Source organism: Staurois parvus, unplaced genomic scaffold, assembly GCF_062004578.1.
Source record: "Staurois parvus isolate SC_StPar_1 unplaced genomic scaffold, SC_StPar_1.0 ptg000298l, whole genome shotgun sequence".
Taxonomy (NCBI): domain Eukaryota; kingdom Metazoa; phylum Chordata; class Amphibia; order Anura; family Ranidae; genus Staurois; species Staurois parvus.
In genome coordinates this window covers 9,471,080-9,486,743 of record NW_028318094.1, presented here as the reverse complement: position 1 = coordinate 9,486,743, position 15,664 = coordinate 9,471,080, and the positions used below count along the sequence as shown (strand labels likewise).

Genomic DNA, 15,664 nt, shown 5'->3' with positions numbered 1-15,664 from the left:
GAAGCTTATCACATTCCAGAGATAGTGTGGAAATGAAGTGTCTATGTGAATAGATGAGAGATGGCCATTTAATACTTCAGTTACATGTTTTTTTTACAAGATTTGGTTGTTCATCTGAGTGCTGTTACATTTGCTTAATTTAAAAGAACGTATGAGCATTTCCTATATCACACTATATTTCCCATCATCAGTGAGTGCTAGCCTGCTTTTCTCACCTGCATAGAAAGCAAATTGATAGAACTGCTCCATCCAGGGGACAGTTTGCTTTTATATTTGTATTGTAATCCATGTAGATATCTAAATCGGTTTTAAAATAGAATTCCAGTAAGTAAAAAAACTGTATTCTTCTTTTTAATACTTTTGTTGGGTCCAGATGAGTTACCTGTAATGCTTGTTATGATAGCTTTGGATGGCTGCTGGGAATGCTAGAAATTCCAGTTCTTTTTTTTACAGGGTTTTGCTGTGAGCTTTGAGCAGTGAGACTGACAGTTCCACCTATAGTATAGTGTGGGGATTGAGTTGTTCGCTTTCCCTTCCTCTCCCTTTGTCCATTCACCAAAAGTCTTGTATTGTTTTCACAGAAGTAGTAGTGGATCCTGCCTTTCCAGACTTCAAGAAACGTCTCACTGTTCCTTTTGAGAATGTTTCCACCTTTATCCTCGGTTCACATATATGCAGTGTGGGAAACACAGCAAATCCTGTGTGTTTACTACACCGCATTGAAATCTCATCACGTTCATGCAATCTGCTCGGTGTGATCGGATTCCTGTTTGGCAAAAAAAGATGCCTACACTTTTTTCCTGCGGGTGCGATGTGATTTGAGCCCATCCAAAATCAATACGGTAAAAGCGCACTGCAAAGAACCAAATGTGATTTGAATAGGAAGTCCGAATTACATGCGGTGTTCTGCTCAAGTGTGAACCTAGGCTTAAGGATTTTGTCAGTAGACTCTTAGAAATGGTACTGAAGGCAAACCTTTGCTCTTGCTGGTCCTGCCATACGTTCATTCCATAGATAATGTACTTCATAAGGTCTTTAGGATGACACTGTGCATATGTGTAAAATGAAATCTCTGCCCCCTTCTCAATTCCTAACCTCCAATCTGTCAGCTTCTCCTCAAACACAGGCAGATTTGTGGGCATCCCTGAATCAACTTCAGGCACAGGGAGTGTAATCACAGTTGTCCTGGAGTTCCACTTTAATCCTCATAGGGCCCATTAGACTGTGATGGGGGGGGGCACTAGTGAGCCAGTCAGAGCTCTAACAATGTCATCAGTATAAAGCAACGAACCATTGTAAAGTAATGAAGTGCAGGGGAATATCGACATGCTTTCTTCTCCTTCATTGCCCGGTCACAGGATGAGGCCAGTCCTGGATTACACTGTATTCAATAAATGCTTTATAGTCTGCAGAGAAGTTCTGCACCTGGCTGTACCACCTGGAAAGGGTGCCAGGATTTCACAGCTCATTTTTCAATTGTGTATCTGTTTCTGCCTGACATCTCTCTTACTTAGGCATTGAAAGTGGAAGCTATAATGGAAGTTAAACTTTTTACGGCTGGATAATTTTTTTTTTTGCACACATTAAAATGTGCATTTCTGGCCCCCATCTCCCACCCCCCACCCATAAAAAAAATTTTTAGTAGCAGAGGAGGTTGTTAATCGGTTTCAGCTGCTTTGGTGTTAATGAAATTAACAACAGGTGCACTAGATGGGCAACAATGAGACGACCCCCAAAACAGGAATGGTTTTACAGGTGGAGGCCAATGACATTTTTTTCCCTACTCATCTTTTCTAACTGTTTTACACTAGTGTTGCATTTGGCTAGGGTCAGTGTCACTACTGGTAGCATGAGGCAATACATGGACCCTACAGAGGTTGCACAGACAGTCCAACTCCTCCAGGATGGCACATCAATGCATGTCATTGCCAGAAGGTTTGCTGTGTCTCCCAGGACAGTCTCAAGAGCATGGAGGAGATTCCAGGAGACAGGCAATTACTCTAAGAGAGCTGAACAGGGCCGTAGAAGGTCCTTAACCCCTCAGCAGGACCTGTAACATCATTCAGCATGACCGTTTTGGTGGTGGGTCAGTCATGGTCTGGGGAGGCATATCCATGGAGGGATGCACAGACCTCTACAGGCTAGACAATGACACCCTGACTGCCATTAGGTATCGGCATGAAATCCTTGGACCCATTGTCAGACCCTACACTGCCGCAGTGAGTCCTGGGTTCCTCCTGGTGCACGACAATGCCCGGCCTGATGTGGCGAGAGTATGCAGGCAGTTCCTGGAGGATGAAGGAATTAATACCATTGAATGGCCCCCATGCTCGCCTAACCTAAATCCAATAGATATCATGGGCAGCACAGTGGCTAAATGGTTAGCACTTCTGCCTGGCAGTATTAGGGTCGTTGGTTCAAATCCCGACCATGGCACCACCTGCCAGGAGTTTGCATGTTCTCCCTATGCCTGCGTGGGTTTCCTCCGGGTACTCCGGTTTCACTCCAAAGATATGCTGTTAGGTTGATTGGATCCTGTTTAAATTGGCCCATGTATGTATGAATGTAAGTTAAGGACCTTAGATTGTACACCCCTTGAGGGTTAGGGACTGATGCGAATGTACAATATATATGTAAAGCGCTGCGTAAATTGATGGCACTATATAAGTACCTGAAATAAATAAATGTTTCGGTCCATCTGACGCCGCCAGGTTGCACCTCACACTCAGCTCAGCGATGCCCTGGTCTAGATCTGGGAGGAAATCCCCCAGGACATCATCCGTCGTCTTATTAGGAGTATGCCCTGACATTGTCAGGCATCCATTCAAGCACGTGGAGGCCATACAAACTACTGAGGACCATTTTGAGTTGCTGCAATTAAATTTCAGGAAAATGGACTAGCCTGCTGCATCATTGTTTCACTTTGATTTTCGGGGTGTCTTTGAATTCAGTCCTCTGTAGGTTGATCATTTTAATTTCCATCAAACGATGGCGTATCCTAACGTTCCTAACACATTACCCAGTCCATATCAGTATAGATATCCAGCATGAGATTTTTCCCCATTGAGATCTGATGTATTTTCAAAGTGTTCCTTTCATTTTTTATTTTTTTTTTTGAGGTGTGTGTGTGTGTATATATATGTATGTATATATATATATATATATATATATATATATATATGTATATGTATGTGTGTATATTATTTATTTATATATACATACATACACACTATATATATATATATATATATATATATATATATATATATATATATATATATATATATATATATATATATATATATATACATATATACATACAGTCAGGTCCATAAATATTGGGACATCGACACAATTCTAACATTTTTGGCTCTATACACCACCACAATGCATTTGAAATGAAACAAACAAGATGTGCTTTAACTGCAGACTGTCAGCTTTAATTTGAGGGTATTTACATCCAAATCAGGTGAACGGTGTAGGAATTACAACAGTTTGCATATGTGCTTCCCACTTGTTTAGGGACCAAAAGTAATGGGACATAATAATAATCATAAATCAAACTTTCACTTTTTAATACTTGGTTGCAAATCCTTTGCAGTCAATTACAGCCTGAAATCTGGAACGCATAGACATCACCAGACGCTGGGTTTCATCCCTGGTGATGCTCTGCCAGGCCTCTACTGCAACTGTCTTCAGTTCCTGCTTGTTCTTGGGGCATTTTCCCTTCAGTTTTGTCTTCAGCAAGTGAAATGCATGCTCAATCGGATTCAGGTCAGGTGATTGACTTGGCCATTGCATAACATTCCACTTCTTTCCCTTAAAAAACTCATTGGTTGCTTTTGCAGTCTGCTTTGGGTCATTGTCCATCTGCACTGTGAAGCAGCGTCCAATGAGTTGTGAAACACTTGGCTGAATATGAGCAGATAATATTCCCGAAACACTTCAGAATTCATCCGGCTGCTTCTGTCAGCAGTCACATCATCAATAAATACAAGAGAACCAGTTCCATTGGCAGCCATACATGCCCACGCCATGACACTACCACCACCATGCTTCACTGATGAGGTGGTATGCTTAGGATCATGAGCAGTTCCTTTCCTTCTCCATACTCTTCTCTTCCCATCACTCTGGTACAAGTTGATGTTGGTCTCATCTGTCCATAGGGTGTTGTTCCAGAACTGTGAAGGCTTTTTTAGATGTCGTTTGGCAAACTCTAATCTGGCCTTCCTGTTTTTGAGGCTCACCAATGGTTTACATCTTGTGGTGAACCCTCTGTATTCACTCTAGTGAAGTCTTCTCTTGATTGTTGACTTTGACACACATACACCTACCTCCTGGAGAGTGTTCTTGATCTGGCCAACTGTTGTGAAGGGTGTTTTCTTCACCAGGGAAAGAATTCTTCAGTCATCCACCACAGTTGTTTTCCGTGGTCTTTCGGGTCTTTTGGTGTTGCTGAGCTCACCGGTGCGTTCCTTCTTTTTAAGAATGTTCCAACCAGTTGTTTTGGCCACGCCTAATGTTTTTGCTATCTGATGGGTTTGTTTTGTTTTTTCAGCCTAATGATGGCTTGCTTCACTGATAGCGACAGCTCTTTGGATCTCAACTTGAGAGTTGACAGCAACAGATTCCAAATACAAATAGCACACTTGAAATGAACTCTGGACCTTTCATCTGCTCATTGTAATTGGGATAATGAGGGAATAACACACACCTGGCCATGGAACAGCTGAGAAGCCAATTGTCCCATTACTTTTGGTCCCTTAACAAGTGGGAGGCACATATGCGAACTGTTGTAATTCCTACACCGTTCACCTGATTTGGATGTAAATACCTTCAAATTAAAGCTGACAGTCTGCAGTTAAAGCACACCTTGTTCCTTTCATTTCAAATCCATTGTGGTGGTGTATAGAGCCAAAAATGTTAGAATTGTGTCGATGTCCCAATATTTATGGACCTGACTGTATGTATATGTGTGTATGTATAGTATAAAACGGTAGTAGTTAGAAATATTTATGCCACACGATATTTGTGGAACAGTTTATCAAGCCTATATTTTCAGTAAGAAATGCACTCAATTTAGTTTTAGTGCACACAAACACAATTTTTTGGTAAAATTTAAAAGTTGAGATTGTTTCGAGTAAATACTTACCAAACAAGTCTAGCCCAAAAAATTCTGCACCCGCGAAACAATGAAAATAAAATATGCCTTTAGACTCCATGCACACTGTTTTGTCTAAGCTCCTAGAAGCTGTTATTGGCATCCTAAAAGCTGAATCGTTTTATCCTATGTGTTCATGCACTCTATTTTAGGCTAGTAGCGTTTTTCAAGCTTCAGCGTTTAGGAGCAGAAAAAAAAATTTTTTGGGGAGTGTTTTTCTGGCAGAAGAAAACACTCCTAACAGCATTTTTATTGCTTTTTTGTACTGTACAAATGCTAATGCTCCTAAACACTTCTACATGCTTTTTTTTTTTCCCTAGCATTTTTTTAGCTAACAAAAAATGCTAGTGTGCGTGGAGCCTTAGCTCATCCGTTTAGAATGAACTGTAAATATTGGCCCTAGCTAGCTTGTGCAGCGATATTGCATATGTGTTTACATATTACATTTATCGTTGACACGTGTGCACTCTGCACCCTAGCAACCATACAATTGACAACTGTTATCTGAACAACTTAAAGCTTCACCCTAGAAAGAAAAAAAAAATAGTATTTATAGCTGCTGAATTTTAATAATGGGACACTTGCCTGTCCAGGAGACCACCGCAGTCCTCACCCGAGCCGACTCTTCACCGGTCTTCGGGTCCTTGGTATCTACATGTTTACTTTGGGATGCTGGCTGTGACAGCTTGCAGCTTCACAGCCGGCTTTCCAGTGCTCATATGCGAGCCGCACTGTGCTTTTCAAATGGTCCCTCAGTGTTCTGGGACTTGTCGTGTCCCAGAAGGCTGCGGGGGGTGGGGGGGCAGCAATTTCGCCATGGAGATAAGACCAGAAGTGGGAGCAGGTACCTTCAAAACCAGGTAACTGCTCCCCCTCCAAAATAATCTAAAGTGGCAAAACTTAGAGGAGGGGGGAGGTGGCAGACAAGAAGAACGTCCTGTATTGGGTGACGTTTCGCTTTAAACTGCCTTTAATATGGCACAATCTAATAAAATAGATGCCTTCTAAGCAGTTGTACATGCATTTTCGGGTTCCTGAGGTTAAAGGGTTAACTGAGTAAAAAGTAAAATGATCCTAAGCAAGAGATAAGATATATAAACTGGAAGAAGAAAAACAAATCATTTTAGAGTTATTGGTTTTCTAGAGCAGTCAGCAGAATATTTTTCTCTTGATTGATCACATCATGAGTTATCTTCCTTCATTTTATATTTTTTTTTCCTGGAAAGCTTGCCCACCACCCAGGGGCCACATCACACATGTTCTTATCTGGCAATTCCCTGTCACTCAATCATCATGATGAATATTAAGCTGTAAGGGGGGGGGGGGTCCTGGTTCAGTGCTGGTGAACAGTATAGTTCTCTATGTGGTCTGTGCACTATGTGACCAGCTTAATGTAAAAAGACTACAACAATTTTTGAAGCAATGTTCACATGCTCTTCGAGTTGCTCGATGCCAAATGCTTAAAGGTAAACTTAACTTTTAGTTTAACTCCGCTAAATACAGAATGGTTGGGTTTGGGTGGCCTTGATTTGGGGGGGTTTAAAAAAATGTTTTTCATTTATGTATGGGAAATTGCCTAGCAGGTAACTCGAGATGTGCTATCCCATTGGGGGTGTAACAATTTGTGACCATTATATTCGTTTGTTATATGTTGCTGTTCTACCCAAATTGGGGTTTGAGATTTGTTACCCTTTTGTTATGTAACACTGTCATGTGAATTCTTGAAAGCCTAGAGCCTCCCATTATAAATATAGGTCAGCAATGACAGCTCCCATATTTTTGTCATTACAATTTCAATATAGAATAGAAAATGTATCTAAAACAGGCACATGCTACTTCATCTTTTTTTTTCATTATAAGTATTAAGCAAATTTGATTGTGAAATATAAAATTATTATTCGTCGTCATTTGTTGTTCTTTTTTTTTCTGCAGCATTGCAGAGTGCTGTAGCACTCCCTACTCTCTCCTGGGCTTGGTCTTCACTGTATCCTTTGTGGCTCTTGGTGTACTGACCCTCTGCAAGTTCTATCTGCAGGGATACCGCGCTTTCATGAATGATCCCGCTATGAACAGGTGAGGGTGCTGTCAAGCGTTTTTATATTTTGGATAAACAGAAAATATTTGAGCTGTCAGATTGTAGATGCAAGGATAAACTCCAAAGTACCACAAGTGTCTTTGTTCTATTTACTTGCAGTCCTCCTCTATGTGCTCTCACAGACCAGTTTCTCTTTATTATTAAGTGCGTAACATTCCTGACTAGAATTAAGCAGACCCACCTGTGAGTATTTCAGTGGCCAGTAAGGAAAATTTTCCTGGACATTGGGGATGATGGGTGCGCAGTGCCTTCCTGTGAAGTCAAGCCCTTAGTAACCAAGAGAAAACCAGCTTTTCAGTATGAAAATTAACTTTTTAGCTTTGCAGAAATGATTGGGTGGCTTTACTCCTATCACTTCTGCAGCAAAGAGCAGAGCCTGCTGATTATTCCTAAAATCAAGTGTACAGCTGCAATGAAAGCTGTGAGCTTTGACCCTTTGTCTGCCACGTCATGTAGGACATATCCTTGGCATTTAAAGAGTTAAATAATTGAAAATCTATCTATTTTTTTTTTTTTTGCCCTTGATTAAAGTGGAAGCTCAGTCATAATCTAACTAAGGCTAAATCTACACCCACCCCTGTTCTAAGACTATTCTGAAGTCACTCCAGTCTGGTCACATGATCAGGTCAGGCACCAGTGCTGTCTTCAGTGCGGGGGCTGGCGACAATGAATGCCTCATAGTAAGCCTATGGGTGATGTCACTGCACAGGCATTTGCAGCCGGTGTCAGCAATCATGTGACTGGACCAGAGCAGCTTCAGGATAGGTAAGTATAAGCATGTTTTTCTTTACAGGTTAGGTGGAATAGTCTTAGAATGGAGTTGAGAGAATATTTAGCCTTAGTTTGATTTTTTTTTTTTTTTGAACGTCCAAGTGTGAGTAAATCGGATTTTAATCTTCACCACAAACTATGCTCATTTGTGCCGCGTATTCTACTTTTGTCAAGCCAGTTTTTTTTTTTTTCATGCTAAAATGTGATTACCTGGATTTTGTTTCAGCTGAAAGTTGTCTGTAGTTTGATGTGTAGCCAATCTGTGCACTTGGTTACTGTGACTAAGCTCTTTGAACTTACCAAATAGGGTTTTGTTTCTTTAGATGTCTGTAGCCACAGATCTGATCATTTAACTGTTAAACTTATGTAGATCTTTGCCAGATTTGGAAATTGTTTTCTTTTTGACACCTCTCGTTATAGCACAATTGTTTTCAAGGTCCGCCTCAGGTGTTAAGAACAAATGATTAAATATCTGCCTTTCTTCCCTTTGCAGGGGAATGACAGAAGGGGTGACATTGCTGATCCTTGCTGTGCAGACGGGGCTGATTGAGTTACAAGTGGTTCATCGCGCTTTTCTGCTCAGCATCATTCTGTTCATTGTGGTGGCTTCAATATTGCAGTCAATGCTGGAGATAGCTGACCCCATTGTCCTTGCTCTGGGTGCTTCACGAGACAAGTGAGTGTTGTCTGATGCATTCTCTTGGCACCAGGTATACCTAAGCACTGAATTTTATATATATATATTTATTTATTTTTTCACTTTTTCCTATAGGAGTCTTTGGAAGCATTTTCGGGCTGTCAGCCTATGTTTGTTCCTCCTGGTTTTCCCTTCTTATATGGCCTATATGATCTGTCAGTTCTTCCACATGGATTTCTGGCTTCTGATCATCATATCCAGCAGTATACTCACTTCTCTCCAGGTACTGTCAATAGAACCAGCTGTAGTGTCTTTTTCAGTCAGGCAGCTTGTACTTCAGGGCTTAACAAAAAACGTAAACCCCTCCCTTTATAATTTTATTTATTTGTTCCCTTTTACCTGTATCGCTGGGTTTTCCAGAAAAAAACATACCTGTTCAACAATGGCAGTTCTGTCTGCTTTAAGCCTGCACTCCATCTCCGTATTGCAAGTCCCACGTTCTTGTGTGATGTCACCAGAAAGTTCACTATCTCCTTTTGGGTTCTTTGAGCTGGACCAGCTACATATGGCAGCATATACGGAGTGTGGTAGATCGTTCCAGCTCATGCGCAGATTGCCCTAGAGCCTCCTGGGATATATGACATTCACCTAGGCAAGTAAGTGGGAAGTGCAGGACAAAGTCCTGGAGAAAAGGCATTTACCTCGCCCAACTTTTTTTGTATTATCCAAGGCCTGGGGGGTGGTTCGACAGTAGCAACGTACAGGATAGGGTGAAGGTTTTTTTTTTTTTTTTTTTAAGTCAAGCTTAATGTTGGGCAGGGGCCTTAGTCATTACCTTGAGGGTAATCATCCCAACAGGGGTCAAAGACAGCATCAAAACTTGACAGAGGGTCTACCCCTTACCCATTCTACCTAGAGGTAGAAAAAAAGTTTGGCATTTACATGAACTTTAATATACCCAAGTTTTTAAGTGTACTAATCTTTTTTCACTGTAAAAATGGGAGTAAGCCTTTCACTGCACAAATTTACCAAGATGTGAACACACTCTGCACATGATAGATCAGGAAGCTGTGAAAATATTTAAGAGGCTGAGTAGATTTACTGCCTATCATTCTAAGAAAACCTTCTGCCCACCTGTCCCGCAGGTTCCGTGTCTTTTTACAATTACAAGTCAAAGCTCACACAGTGTGAGAGATTAACTTTCTAATTCAGAAGCTTGTTCCTGAAGAGGTAACACCTCTCAGGAGGAGTGTATTAATTAAAATCCAACAATGCTTATAAAGTGAACCAGTATTTACATATGATTTAAAGCTTAAGTGTAGCTAAAAAAACAAAAATCAGCACAAGGGACATAAGTTACAGTCAGTAGGATGTCCCTCCCCTATGCTGATTCCTCTTCTGTTAGTGGAAATCCTCCTCAACACCCATACAATCATCTGGCGTGGCAGAGGTTAACAGAATGTGCTGTCACAGGCTCTCAAACCTTGCAAACAGAGCCTGACAGTGCCCGCCCTTTCTGCCCAACTGCTCCATTCATAGACGCCTTACTACAGCTTTTATGAATAAAACAGGATTTAAGAATGAATTGAAGAAAGAATTGAAGAGGTGGTTGATAGGTTAGTGCCTTCTATGAATGGAGCAGCTGGGCGAAAGGGGCAGTTGAATTTTCTTGATGAAAGCCTGTGACAGCTCTTCAGTTTTTAACCCCCGCCCCACCAGATGATTACAAATGCTGGGTTTTGAGAACGGATGGACTGAGGAAGATTTCTACTAAGAATCAGCACTCTTGACTGTAAGTTAGGTGTGTGTTTTGTTGTGGTTTTTCTGTTTTTTGTTTTAGCTACACCTAGGCTTTAAAAACCAGTAAAACAGTTTTAAGACAAGTTACCACTGACCTCTGTAGCTACAGGTAATGTGGAGCAATTCTTCCTCAAAATGCACAAGAGAAATTAGCGACGTCTGGTTTTGGAACTCTTGCTTTCCTCTCTCCTAGAGCACCTGTCCTATGTTTACATTAGAGATTGGAAGACTGCTGGAAAAGGGGAGCAGAATGAGCTGAGCTGCTGGAAGAGATAGTGCTTCTGCTGTAAACTGAGGATAAATCATTCTGCATTGCCTGTGGCTACAGGAGTCAGGGGTTTGTTTAAATGTAGATTCCATAAGAACTAAGGTCTTGATCTGTGTAGGGGAGTGACTGCCAGCAGCTCTTTCAGCACTGTTTGGCAGAAATGGGTGTTTCTTTGTCAGTGCTTGGTAAATGTTGACTAAAATTCATACATTGTTGTTAGCGTTTAGGTGCAGCTTATTACAGTGTACATTTACAGACTTTACTGAAGTAAACTTTTTTTTTTTTGGTGGGGTAAAGCACCAACACTTAAACTTCCTCCTTTCCTGAACAGGTCCTTGGCACTCTCTTCATCTATGTCTTATTCATGATTGAGGAGTTCCGCAAAGAGCCCGTAGAAAACATGGATGACGTAATTTACTATGTTAATGGAACATACCGCCTGCTGGAGTTCCTGGTGGCACTGTGTGTAGTGGCATATGGAGTCTCTGAGACGGTGTTTGGCGAGTGGACAGTGATGGGTTCCATGATTATCTTCATACACTCGTACTACAATGTTTGGCTGCGGGCACAGCTGGGCTGGAAGAGCTTCCTCCTTCGCAGGGACGCTGTGAATAAGATTAAATCCTTACCCATTGCCACAAAGGAACAACTGGAGCAACACAACGACATCTGTTCCATATGTTACCAGGTGCGGAGATTGTATGTGTACATGTTATCACCTGTCACAGTGGGGCTTCTGCAGGGATCAGAAAATTCAGTCTTTTGATACTGAGCTGACTTGCCTCTGAAACATTTATACTTGTCCCCTTTTTTAGCTTAGCTTCTGGCTTGACACACTGGCTGCCCTCTCCTGAGTGTGCACAACAGTAACATAAATGAACTCGAACCCTGTAGTTGCAGAGCAGAGCAATACAAAGCAGCATGTTCACATAGTAAAACACACACAGCACACTGTTAACCCTTTGATCACCCCAGATCTTAACCCCTTCCTGCCCAGAGTCAGTACAGTGACTGTGCTTTTTATTAACACTGATCACTGTATTAGGGTCACTGGGGATGTCAGTGGCAGTTACTTCCCACCCAGTGTCAGAATGCCTGCCGCAGTCCCGCAGTAAATCGCTGATCTCCGCCATTACTAGTACAAAATAAATAAAAATTCCAGAATATATACCGCCATTTGTAGATGCTATAACTTTCACATAAACAAATTAATTTACATTTATTGGGATTTTTTTTTTTTTGTAGCAGACATGTAGCACAATACATTTTGGCCTAAATTCATGAAGAAATTTTATTTTAAAACATTTTTTTACTGGATATGTTTTATAGCAAAAAGTCAAAAATATTGTTTGTTTTTTTATCAAAATTGTCGGTCTTTTTTTTTTTTTTTTTTTTTTTAAGTGCAAAAAAAAAATAGAAGCACCTGGGGTTGATCAAATACCACCAAAAGAAAGCTCTATTTGTGGGGAAAAAATTACACTAATTTATGTACAGCGATGCATGACCGCGCAATTGTCAGCTAAAGTAACGCAGTGCCGTAATGCAAAAAATGGCCCGGTCAGGAAGGGGGGTAAATCCTCTTTAGGGCAAGTGATTAAGGATAAGTTCACCTTTCCACAAAAAATAAGAAATGTACTTTTTTTTTTTTTGTGCGTAAAAAAAATGTTCATTGATTATTTTTGGTGTTAGGAGCCTCTAAATCATTGCACCAGTGATCAGCAGATCGCTGGTGCCATACAGGTCTCCTGCAGACTGTCAATGTATCTGCTTGCTCGTTCATCCTGTACCGGCAAGCCGATACTTTTGACAGGAAGAATCAATGAACTACCACAGCGCTAACTGCACCATGCTAGTTCATTGAGGACTACAAGCTGAGAGCTGATAAGGTTGTCGGGACTTGTGGTCCATTCATTCACAGAAGGCTATTCTAATGAAACATTCTCCCCCAGCCCCTTTGCCTAGGCTAAGCTGATGATTCCTCCAAGAGGTGTGTACTTGCCTCTCATGCTGTATACAGGCCAAATCGTAAGAGTCTAGTACCAAACTGGCCAGGCCTGTGTGCCAACATCTCCTAGACTTGAATCATGAAGTGTAAAGTCTAAGGGGCGTTAGTGCATGGGCAGCCCAGAACTACATTTTTACTGGCTGGGTTGTAGACAGTGCAGGAGGCTACTGCCATTGGAGGAGGTAAGTATACATCTTGGTGGGAGAAAAGGGGATCCTTGGCGTAGCCTAATTTTTGGGCGCAGGATGGCTTTATTAAGATACTGAACAGTTGCTTTTATATAATTTATGGTGAAATTGGATTTTTTTTAAATTTTTTACTGGACAGGTTTAATAGCAAAAAGTAAAAAATATTGTTGTTTTTTTTTCTCAAAATTGTCGGTCTTTTTTTGTTTGTTTATAACGCAAAAAATAAAAACCGCACATGCTATCAAATATCACCGAAAGAAAGCTCAATTCGTGGGGGAAAAAAAAGACATAAATTTCACTTGGCTGCAGCATTGCATGACTGCTCAATTGACAGTTAAAGTAACGCCGCGCCGTAACACAAAAAATGTAAATCCTCAGGAGGGCAAGTGGTCAAGAAGAAGCACAATAGGGAACATACTGTATAGTTCTGTTTATTTACAATGAGACACAATGCACTAGTTCACGTATAACTTATCCAAATAGGTTTAAAAAAACACTTTTTTTTCATGTGAATTCCATTTAAATGATTTTCTTTTTGCTTGTGTAGGACATGAATTCGGCAGTCATTACTCCTTGCAGCCATTTTTTCCATGCTGGATGCCTTAAAAAATGGCTGTATGTACAAGAATCCTGTCCATTATGTCATTGCCAGTTAAAGTCCTTGTCTCAGCAGGCCATAGGTGATCCTGGCACGTCTACCATTCCTCCTTCTCATGCCAACAACGTTAACCCACAACCAGATGGACTGCCTGGGGCAAGAGAAGTGGCATCTCCCCCAAATAATGAACCAAAGCATGACACAGAGGAACCAGAGCCTGCAAAAGACATACAGCCAGTGGACTCTCCAGGGACCAAATCAGAACACACAGGGGATCCTCTGTGCACAAATTCTGAAGAACTAGATAGCAGCGAGTTCCTTGAGGAAGTGGCAAGCCAAATGCAGGTTGGGGACTTACAAGAGGAGCAATGCCCCTTTAAAGGAATCTGATCCTCCATATTTTGCCTGCTTGAACTATTTCATTATGAAGCCAAACCCCATCCTTACCACATGCAGCATTCTGCAACTCCTGAACAGAGAACTTTAGCACTGACACTGATTAAAGTGTATGCAAGATTTTCCCATGTTTTTTTTTTTTTTTTCTTATGTTTCAGTGCCGAAGTTAAAGCATAACAAAACCATTCTTTTTAGCCACTGCCGATGGATACAGATTACTTCTAATTTGCTGGGTGCTCTTGTAATTTTTTTTTCCTTTTTGGTTTAATTTTTGTTTCTTTTCTCAGTGGGTAATATTCTGCTAGGGGTTTTCAAATTTATTTTTCGGCCTCCTGGGATTTGATATCATATTTGTTTACGCAGACCAGCCATGGACTAAGTAATGTAGAAGTCAAAAACCAGTCGTATCTAAGGGTCAGCTGACAACAATAGAAAAGTCTAAAAAAAAAAAGAAGGCCCTGTTACGTTGGATTTGTCTAACCCTAGCATAAACATATTTTCCAGGATTGATTCAAGCATGGGGAGTAATGTTTATTCCAGCTGTGTGATTATTTGGAGACGATGCTGCACGCTTGCATGCTCACTTGCTTGCACTCGAAGTACACACAGTTTGGGAATGAAAGGGGGCGGGGCATCATTGACCTCCAAATTTGATGAATCCTACTTTTTTTTTTTTCTTTTCTACTCTCCTTTTCTTTCTGTTTCTTGCTGTGTTATTGTGTCGATGTTCTGATCAGCCCTTATATGAAGTATATTTGGAGTTCAAGTGATCACTTGTTGTGGGATGAACTTCACTGCACAGAAGGGGCTGTAGAACCTCATTACTGCGCTCTAAAATATAAAAGAAAAAAAAAAAACCTACAGTGTTAATGGCAATATTTGCACTTTTTGAAAATGAGTACATATTTCTTGTGTATGATCAAATTCCGCAAATGCCATACCAAGGCTTTTAGTAGACACTTTGATGTGTATATTTTTTTTATTTTTGCCCTCAAAAGAACGTTGTGTTGAATTTTTAAATTGACATGGCTTTAGGTGGATGAAAAAAAATAAAAAAGGCAATTTTTTATGTGAATTTTGATATAAAATAAAAAAAATGTGAAAAAATCATTAATTTATACTTTGTGCACATTTGGCCGTAAAGGGAAAAAGTTGAAAGTTTAATCATTCTGATGGAAGATGTGACATTTCAAGGTAATGGTTTAATTTGCTCCTTTTTTTCTTCTTTTTTTTTTTTTTTTTTTTTTTTAATTTGTGGTACGTTTGGATGTAGACTGACAGACATAGCTGAATGTCTTAATAAATTATATTTAATCACGCAGTGCCATGGTCTGTTTATTAATGAATTGTGGATAGAGATCTTCAGGAAAACTCACTAATTCCGACACGTTTGAACTTTTTTTTTTTTTTAACCAATCACCTCTAAATGCTCCCCCACACATGCCACAGCAGTGGTACTTTGCACAGTTTTACATTCTGCTGCCAGTACTGCCTCTAAATGCAGCCCATTCAACTGAATGGAGGTGCCCCACAACCACATTCAGTGCCAACACTTGCGGTGCGCTATTGGGTTTTTTAACCCTTTCGCTGCCAGTGATTTTTCCTTTTTTTATTTTTTTTTCCACACGTTTAAAAAATTATTTTAGGCCTGAAGATTACACAAACTCACCAAAAATGGTATATTTTCTGAAAGCAGACACCCTAGAGAATAAAATAGTGGTATATCCATTTTATGTCACCGGATA

General features: G+C 40.5%; 1 protein-coding gene across 1 annotated transcript in view; it reads left to right on the top strand.

Annotated features, from left to right (window-relative positions):
* RNF145 (ring finger protein 145) overlaps positions 1–15,240 on the top strand; it is a 71,895-nt gene extending 56,655 nt beyond the window's left edge. Inside the window, exons 7-11 of the mRNA XM_089682859.1 lie at positions 7,094–7,234; positions 8,521–8,703; positions 8,800–8,947; positions 11,064–11,420; positions 13,473–15,240. Coding sequence (XP_089538985.1) covers positions 7,094–7,234; positions 8,521–8,703; positions 8,800–8,947; positions 11,064–11,420; positions 13,473–13,913 — 1,270 coding nt within the window. The 3' untranslated portion in view covers positions 13,914–15,240. The remainder of the gene's footprint in view (positions 1–7,093; positions 7,235–8,520; positions 8,704–8,799; positions 8,948–11,063; positions 11,421–13,472) is intronic.
* Positions 15,241–15,664: the final 424 nt, after the last annotated feature.